At 44.3% G+C, this 9,968-nt stretch overlaps 1 protein-coding gene across 2 annotated transcripts in view; it reads right to left on the reverse strand.

Moving 5' to 3' along the window:
• Positions 1-9,968, reverse strand: part of DRAM1 (DNA damage regulated autophagy modulator 1) — an 83,700-nt gene that overhangs the window by 24,154 nt on the left and 49,578 nt on the right. For both annotated transcript variants that reach the window (XM_077472207.1, XM_077472208.1), the window contains exon 3: positions 8,160-8,302. In XM_077472207.1, coding sequence (XP_077328333.1) covers positions 8,160-8,302 — 143 coding nt within the window. The remainder of the gene's footprint in view (positions 1-8,159; positions 8,303-9,968) is intronic.

Raw genomic sequence — 9,968 nt, forward strand, 5'->3', positions numbered from 1 at the left:
TTGGAAGGCAGGCAACTTTAGCCACCACTGCCTGGACCAAGGGGTATAGGCCCTTCATCTCAACATCTTCAGTTTCTATGTAAGAAATGGGGAATACCAGATGTGGACATTCAGTCTTCCAGGTACAACAACAAGTTACCCCTGTTTGTAGTCAGGACCAAGGATCCTCTAACACTGGTATTGGATGTTTTGATAATTCCCTGGACCCTGCCCCAGTTCATATATGTCTTTCTTCCAGTGCGAATCCTGCCTTGCCTTCTATTACATAATAGAGCAAGAGAAGAAACTGATGATTATCATTACACCAAACTGACCCAGGAGAACCTGGCACACAGATATACTTAAATTTCTCAGAGACAATCCCTGGCTTTTTCTAAACAGGCCAGACCTGTCTCAGGCCCCCTGTACCATCCTGCTTCTCAGTCACTGACTTTAATGGCATAGCTGTTGAAAAACAGGTCTTGAGTACCAAGGGTATCTCTGATTATTTCATTCCCACATTGCTCAAAGTCAGAAAAGCCACTTTCAGAAAAATATACTATCGTACCTGGAAACCTATACACTTATATACAGGCATTTTAACTCCAGATAATTCTCTGTGCCTTGCAATAATGTGGCTTAACTAGAATTTGGTCTAAGTACTCACTAAGTAAAGTCTCAGCCTTGTTTATTTTGTTTCAAAAACCTCTGTTTTCTTTCTTCCTCGTAAAGACCTTTATTCCACTTTTTTCTTGCACTAGATCATCCTTATGCCCCGTACACACGATTGGAAATTCGGCCAGCAAAAGACAGATGAGAGCTTTGGTCGGAAAATGCGATTGTGTGTATGCTCCATCGGACTTTTCCTGCCAGCAGAAGATTGAGGGCATGTTCTCAGTTTTTCAGTCGCAGAAAGTTCCTATCCGAAAATGCGTTCGTGCATATGGAATTTCGCAAAAACTCATGCATACTCAGATTCAACTACGAGATGGAAGCAATCGGTCTGGTAAAACTACCATTCATAATGGACCTAGCACATTCGTTACGCTGAATTTGTTTTAATAGTTTAATGCAGCACATTCTCTTCTTCTTTACAATGCTAGAAGAATGAAGTTGTTTTGCTGCTCATATTCACACAGAGTTCTCACAAACATATTTCTTCATTATTTCTCCTAATCTCATGCTCATGAATAATCTTTTCTTTTCATACATCAGGGGACACAGAGCCATAGTAGTTAGTATGTGGGTTATAGGGCCACTGATAGGTGATGGACTGGCATGCCCTAAGGCAAGAAGTGTACTCTCTATATAACCCCTCCCACTACTGGGAGTACTCAGTTTTTTCGCCAGTGTCTAAGGTGTAAAGATGTGCTGTGCTGAGCTCCACTGGAGCAATCTTTGCTGGGGCCAGCCATGCTGACTGGATCCATTCAGAGTGTCCTTTCATGGGCCTAAGGAATGGTACCCGGGCCTCGTGTCCGAAGAAATGAGGTTCTGCTTGCGAATGCTTATTTTTTTAGAGAGCTGGACCCTGGGATCCAGTACTTTTTGGTAGTAAGGCCATAAAGTTTTTATTGGTAGGGTGCTGTTGCAGGTCCAGGATTGTGGGTAACCTCTAGGTTCCCCTGTTCATGAAGGTTTTGGAGCCCACCGTGAAGGGTGAAGATTGGGTTTATCTCAGATAACCCTGCAGCGAGGAAAGGTAAGTGGAGATTTTCTTATGAATTTCTCCTTTTAAGTTAAGTTAAGTTTTAATGCTGTCATGCCTATGTGTCACCACTGGGGGCTGTACTGAGCGCTCATCGCCTGATGCTGGAAACAGCGCTGTGTCCGCGCGGCCGCTCAGCGGTGGTTTTTACCCCCCCACCTCCATATCAGCTGTTTGCAAGGCGCCTAAAGTCCACTGCTCTCGTGAGAAAACACTTTCTTTTGAAAGATGGGGGGGCGTAATTAGCGCAGGAGGCAGGGCTAACGACGTCAGACGCCGACCGCATGTGGAGGACGTTTTTAAAGCACTGTGCGTAGCTGCTGCTGGCTGTGGAGGGACACATGAGCAGGAGGTTGGCTTACTTCAGGTTTGGTGACACCGGCGTTCCCTTTGACATATTATTAATTTACCAGGCTAGGTATTAATAGCAGCTTATAGTGCTGGACTTTAACCTAGCAGTGTACATTCTTTTTGGTAGTGCCTCTGCTTTTATGCTTCAGGCTATGAGTGGAAGAGGGACCAGGAACTCCACTAAGGGTTCTAAAGGGTCAATGGTTTCACAACAAACTAAATCCATTTCCAAAAGAATGTCATCCTCCTCTGAGAGTGATGCGGCCCATCAGATTGCGCTGTCAGGGGAGACTGTTGTTGCAGCTGCACTAGACACTTCAGTCCTTGTATATATCACATAGGAGGTTTTTTTTTTCCACCATTTGTAATTTGGAAAAGAAGATTGATGCTATGATATCTCTCCATAGTGGGGCCAAAGGTAGCAGATCCCCATCTAGTGCTCATGACCCTCTTATTGAGGTGCAAGGAGCAGGGGATCAGGAAAATCTTCCAAAAGATTTGGAAGATACTAATATATCCTCTTCTGAGGGTCCTAATATAGAAGGAGTAGCATCACAAGACAGGTTGCTTGTGCACTCTCTTACTAAGTTGGTTCGTTCAAACTTTTTGCTGCCTGCAGCGTAGGCTCTTGAGGAATCTACCTCTGCTTTGGGATCATTAAAACCTCCCTCACCTGGGGATGCTTTTCCTATTCATTTATGGCTAAAAAATGAACAGTTTGTGGAGATACTCAAGATTCTGCCCGATCAGCAGGCCCAGCAATGGGCTGGTGTGTCAGACGCACTATGTTTCACAGTTGATGCTATGAAAGATTCTATCATTCAAGCCTCACGGCTTATGCTTGGGCTAGTGCATTCTCGCAGAGTTCACGGTGATCAGCTATTTGGAGAGGATCTGGATAAATACCTCCAAAGGATCTCTAATGGAAAAGCTCTCTTTTACCAGTAAAGAAGATGTTCAAACATTTCTCCTTTAAGCCTGCTTCCTCACCTGTGCCAGGGGCATCAGCCTGTAGGCAGTCTCGACGGCCTCAACCGTCAGGGGAAGACCCCAAGGGCAGCACCAGGGTCAAAAGAAATCTTGGGGCATAAAGCCCACAAAGCAGAATGCTAAAACCTCCTTATGAAGGGGCGTCCCCGCTCAATGGGTGGGGGGAAGGCTCCTGCAATTTTCAAAGATCTGGCAGGTACAATGTCAAGACAGATGGGTGGCTTCTTTGGTTTCTCTAGGTTACAAACTAGAGTTCAGAGAGTTTCCATCTCCTCATTCCCAGGGATCCAGGGAAAAATAAGTCTCTCTTTCTAGCTCTGGATCATCTATTAACCCAGCTGGGGATATCAGAGGTTCCTTTAGAGGAACAGGGCACAGGTTTTTATTCAAACCTTTTCACCGTTCCAAAACCGGAGAGGTAAGACCCATTCTAGATCTCAAAAATCAGAATTGGCACTTAAACATACGATCCTTTCACATGGAGGCAATCCGATTGGTTGTTTCCATCCTGCAAGGAGGGGAGTTTTTGGCTTCAATCAATATCAAAGATGCATATCTCCACGTGCCAATATTTCCTGCTCACCAGAAATTTCTGATTATTAACTTGCATGCTGCTCCATGTGCTTTTCTTTACTGTTGTACAATTTTAAATGGCTACTTTCATGTTTGTGGGCACAGTAATCGTTCATAGGAAACATTGTTCATGTGCCAACTAAATACGATGTTTTTAGCTGATACAGGGTTAACTACATTTGGTCACGCTAATTTGTATTAAAAGAAGTTTAGGGCATTGTTATCTAGATGTCTTTGAAACTAGAATGAATTGCAAACTTGATTCAGTGGAATGTAAGGAGAGGACACTCAGCAGCTGTTTACACAACTGGACTCAGGAGCACTAGTGTGGGACACCAGAGCACATTTTTTAGGGTGACCCACACAGGTGCTCCAGTGGGCCACCCTAAAAAGGAGGAAGGAGAGGTGAAAGAAGTGCTGAAATTTGGCACCACAACAGGTTAGTGCCAGACACCACAGATTCAGGTAATAAATGTTTGCCTGCAAATTTTTGATACACGGTGTGAATATTTTTTTTTAAATGATGTTCAGGTTGTGGTACCAAAATCCAGTCATTTCACCAGTGACAGTGCACAGTGGCTTATCCAGGAAATAATGTCTTGTAGTTGGGATTTGGACCTTATCAAAGAAAAAACCAAGGAGATTGAACAGAGACTGAAGAACATGATTGATGTAGGGAGAATATAAATTCTAAAAAGATTTCTGGGGTTTTTTTTTGCAAAATTTTTTATCTAAAGTTTTAATACCGTTTAAAAGCCAAATTTGGAAGATGCACACAGTGTGTCAACATGTGCTATCTGCCATCAGGGAATTTCAATATATGTGTTTTGTGGGCGCAACCCCTTCCTCCCAACTCTAGTATGTGAGAGGAAGTGGTTGCACCCCCAAAACATGTCCATTGATCCCCCATAATGGGAGATAGCACATTTTGAAATTAGGTATGGGATCAGAAAGGAAATCCCCATTTTGACTCACAATTTGTGTGAATCTTCTAAATTTGGCTTTTACAGGGGTGACTTCACCCCATCTGATGAAGGCAAGATGAAGACCTTTTTCACACTATAAAATGTCTGATATTGCCTTCTTTTTTGCAATGTAGAACTTTGTAAGTTCCAGAGTTGTGTATGTTATGTTTGGAAACATGCCTGTTTCTGTATTTGTAAAAAAAATTCAAGGTAAAACTTTGAAAAAAAGATTTTATAAAACGCACATGTGAATGTGCATGGAGTAAAGGGCTTTCTACTCAACAATGTGTGGCTTCTTCTTTCAATGTTCAATAACACTTTTTGTATTAATAATATAAATAGCATTCGCGCTACTAACTCAATCCGGTTGTCCTACATGTACAATAAATAGTATACAATAAATATCAAAATGTGTGGTAAAAGTGAAATGATATTCTAAGTGCTGATATATATAAAAATAATGTAAACATGCACTATGCTGGATTAAATATCTCAGACAATAAAATCAAAAAAATATACACGTGCAAATTGCAATTAAAGTGCTATAGAAATGCAGCAGAGTCTATTAGTATTCACATAATACTAAATCTAATAAAGTCCATAATGATCCTGCGCAAGAAGTGTGTATAAATAACAAATATAGATCATAAAGTGATAAGTGATTGTAGGCAAAACTGAATATGTCACTGCTATTAGTCCAAAATATTAGGAAAAATATGCACCATCTCATAAATCCGTATGAATAAGGTCTCTTAAAATAATAAACCACAAAGAGAGCGCTGAAACTGATTCTCGCAAGCAGAAGAGTATACTCAGTAAAAATCCCAATCTGGGCTCTCAGAACTCTCCCCTCCACTCCTTTGTCATAATCGCATCACATTTAGATAACTCTCCTGCTTATCTTATTCTCCACCACCAGGGGGTCTTCCACTCTCGTACTTTTACAGCTCAGTGTTGTGGGCACATGTGTTATACCACCAGAGGGCCATCCATCCCTGCAGCAGATGTACTAAATGCCAGGTCACTACCTCTGCAATATTGTGCCACTCATTAAAAGAGAGAAAAAAGGGGGGGGAAGAAGCCTCCAATGGTGTAGTATTTAAAACCAAACTGCTCAATTTATGAATTAAAATCAGTTAGACTCTCACATTGAATAATATGATCACAGCTCAAAAGAAAAATGGCAGTGTAGGGGTTAAGTGTTTCTAGGGGCGTGTTACTAACTGTGGGGGGCTGGGCTTTGTGTTAGTGACACTGATCTCTGCTCCAATAACATGGAGCAGAGATCAGCGTCACTTGTTGTTTACAATGGCATCTCCCTGTTCAGCCTCTCCGTGAGACGATGGCGGGTATCCTTGTGACGATCAAGTCCGCGGGACCCGCGACCGGACTCACGGGAGTCCCGACTGGCACGCGAGTGCGCTGGCGGCGGCGTGCACGCGATTGCAGGGCGGCATATAAAAATGGACATGCCTGTACGTCAATATGCCTGCCCGTGCCATTCTGCCGACGTACATCGTTGTGCGCTGGTCGGGAACTGGTTAAGAGACCTTATTCATATGGATTTATGAGATGGTGCATATTTTCCCTAATATTTTGGACTAAGAGCAGTGACATATTCCGTTTTGCCTACAATCACGTATCACTTTATGATCTATATTTGTTATTTATACACACTTCTTGCACAGGATCATTATGGACTTTTTGTATTAAGTTGGTGTTTACAGTGACAATGGGTGTTATTTAAATAATGTGAAAACCACTTGGCACTACAAGTGCACTAGGAGAACCTAGGAGACAGATAAAATAAACCCAAGCAGTAAATCCAAATCAAGATTTTATCAGATAAATTTTGTTTTTATTAAAAAAATTTTTACAAATTAACTGGCATGACAATGGCCCCCCTACCCGTAAAATATGCCACATATTTTTGACGCACTTTACGGGCGCTTTGGGGTTCCCGAAGTGTTGGTTCCCGAAGTGTTGGTTCCTGAAGTGTTGGTTCCTGAAGTCCGGCCTCAAAAAAAAACCTCTTCTCCGGGGTGAGGGTCCTCTGGGGGAATGGCCTCATCATGTGATTGCCCAGACCAAATGCTTCATTGGCAAGAAAAACAAACGGAAGTCCTTCAACGTTCTCTTCTGCAGGTGGCAATCCCAAGCCACTGCTCTGGAGACATCCGTAGAACTCGGTCTGGGCAAAGACTCCACCATTCTTCCCCACATCCACATATAGAAACTCATATGTCGCTGACACCACCGCCATCAACAACATACTATGAAACCGCTTATAGTTAAAATAGTATGACCCCGAATGGGGTGGTGGGACGATGTGGACGTGCTTCTCATCTATTGCCCCTCTGCAGTTAGGAAAGTCCCAACGATGGGCAAAGTGGGGAGCCACAGTCTGCCATTCCTGTGGCGTTGAAGGAAACATCAGTATAACATTGATTTTAAAGCGGTCGGCTGGTCAGAGCGAACCAACCGAACACACTGAAGAACAGCAAGGCCTGTGAAGAGCGAGCTGAAAATCAGAAACGAGCGGACAAGAACGCACTAAAAACCAGATACAAACCAACAAGCACAAACTGAACAGCAGTAAAAGGGTGGCGCACTGGGTCTGGAACTTCCTTTTTCTATTCCCGTCATACGTGTTGTACGTCACCGCGTTCTTTACGGTCGGAATTTGGTGTGACTGTACACAAAACAGCTTGAAAATCTGTCGGGAAAACCATCAGAGCTTTTTGCGACCAAAATTCCTATCGTGTGTACAGGGCATTACTGCAACCTGTGCTTCCTTGGGATCTTACTTTGTTCTCTCTGTCCTGTGGAAACCACTCTTTGAACTTATCAGGGAACTCTTTTAATAATCCTTCCTACAAAGTGGCTTTCTCAGTGGTATAACATATCTCTGAACTGTCTCTTGTACGGAAACATTCCTGATCCTTCAAATAGAAAAAGTAGACTTACATCAAGACCTACCTTTCTGTCTAACACAATATCTAACTTTCACCTTAACAAAGACATGGTCTATCCCTCTTTTGTGTCTGCTCCTAAGCATTGTTCTTCATTGTCTGGATGTTGTCAGAGCTGGGGGTCAAAGCTGTAAAGCAGTAGGGAGTCTTTTAGCAACATTTCTTGATGCTACATGCCTTAACTAACCCCTTGCTACTCAGTCTGGGCTGGTTTCATTAAGGAAGGATGGCAATACTTGTTTGATGCAATAAAAAGTAAGAATGCTCTTACATAATGATGGCAGCCCTTGAAATAAAGTGTGTGTGTGAGTGTGTGTGAGTGTGTGTTGGTGGTGGAGGGGTGCACACACTCCATGAGATATTTGCTTAGAGTCCATTATTGTTTTCAATGGTCTTGTTAGAACATCATTCTACAAACCTTAATTACAAATAATATACCATGCTGTACATCTGTGTTTTACTGATTAGTAATAATTACGTCTTCAAATGTCTTTTCCTCAAGGTTTTTGTTAATATAGATGACATAAACTATGTAAGAGACATATATTACACAAGTATCCTGTTAAATATTCCTAAAGTAGTCAAATTTGTGTTTCTGTACCTAATTTCTATGAAACTTACCTGAAAAGAAGCCACAATGCCCATTCCAATGCAGCCAATTATTCCAATTAGGAAAGACACAAAGTTGAAATATCTACCCAGAAATGCAGATCTATTATTTTGTACCAGGACTATCTTATATCGTACATACATTGTTGCTGCACCTGATGAAATAAAACACAATAACAATTCAAAATCCATTACAATGAAAATAATTTTTAGCAAAGTTATAAAACATGCAAAATATATGATCAAATAAAATTGACCATGTGTTAAGAAACATCCAGTACTCATTAGAGAATAGTGGTCACATTAACCTGTTCTATACTACAGTGTCATGTCTTTACCACTGTGTGAACATGCTGGCTTCCTGCTTCCAGCCTGTTTCCAGTGCCTCCAGAGGTGGCTCTAGGCTTTGTGAGGCCTTAGGCGAAACTTACACACGAGGCCCACTCACGCCCATAATGAGGAAAATAATTCAAGCACACCTTTCATCAGCACCATATGCAGCCAATAAAACACCTGGGACCCACCAAGGTGGCAACCCCTCTAAGAATTTCATGGGTCTTGGGGGAATGGTGGGGGGTTGTCACTGAGTTGAGGGAGTAGAGTGGGGGGATCAGAGAGAGTGGAGGGGAGGGAGAAAAGAGAGAGAGAGGAGGGGAGGGGGAGGGAGAAAGAGAGAGAGAGAGGAGGGGAGGGAGAAAGAGAGAGGAGGGGGAGAGGAGGGAGAGAGAAGAGAGGAAGGAGAAAGAAAAGAGGTCAGAGAGAAGAGGAGGGGAGAGGAGAGGGGATAGAGAGAGAGAGGGAGGGAGAGAAAGTAGTGGGGAAGAGAGAGAGAGAGGAGGGAAAGAGAGAGGGAGGGGAGAGAGAGAGGAGGAGAGAAAGAGGGAGGGGAGGGGAGGAGAGAGAGAGGAGGAGAAAGAGGAGGGGGAGGGAGAGAGAGAGGAGGGGAAAGAGAGAGGGGAGGGGAGAGAGAGAGAGGAGGAGAAAGAGGAGGGGAGGGTGAGGAGAGAGAGGAGGAGAAAGATGAGGGGGAGGAGAGAGAGAGAGGAGGGGAGGGGTGAGAGAGGAGGGGGAGGGGGAGAGAGAGAGAGAGAGAGAGGAGGGGAATGAGAGAGAGAGGAGGGGAATGAGAGAGAGGAGGGAGGGGGGCAGAGAGAGAGGAGGTGAAGGATAGATAGAGAGAGGAGGGGAGAGAGAGGGGAGGAGGGATAGAGAAAAGGGAGAGGGTAGAGAGAGGAGAGAAAGGAGGGTGGAGAGAGAGAGGAGGGGGAGAGAGAGAGAGAGAGGGGGGAGGGAGAGAGAGAGGGAGAGAAGAGAGAGAGAGGAGGGGAGAGAGAAAGGAGGGGGAGATAGAAGAGGAGGGGGAGAGAGAGGGGGAGGGGAGGAGAGGGGGGAGAGAGAGGGGAGAAGGGGAGGGAAGGGAGGAGGAGGAGAGGGGAAGGAGAGAGAGAAGAGGAGGTCAGGAGAGAGAAGAGGAGGTCAGAGAGAGAAGAGGGGAGAGAGAGAGAGGGGGGTGGAGAGAGAGAGGAGGGGAAAGAGAGAGAGAGGAGGAGGGGAGAGAGAAAGGAGGGGGAGATAGAAAGGAGGGGGAGAGAGAGGGGAGGGAGGAGAGGGGGAGAGAGAGAGGGGAGAGAATGGGAGGAAGGGAGGGAGAGAGGGAGATGAGAGAAGAGAGGAAGGAGAGGAGGGGAGGGGGAGAGAGAGAGGAGGGAAGGATAGATAGAGAGAGGGGGGAGAGAGAGGAGGGGAGGTGGAGAGAGAGAGAAAGGAGGGGGAGAGAGAGGAGTGAGGGGGGTGATGAGGGGGATGAGATGAGGGGATGAG

Source organism: Lithobates pipiens, unplaced genomic scaffold (assembly GCF_037356315.1).
Source record: "Lithobates pipiens isolate NorthernLeopardFrog02 unplaced genomic scaffold, aLitPip1_a1.2 Scaffold_8, whole genome shotgun sequence".
NCBI classification, from domain to species: domain Eukaryota; kingdom Metazoa; phylum Chordata; class Amphibia; order Anura; family Ranidae; genus Lithobates; species Lithobates pipiens.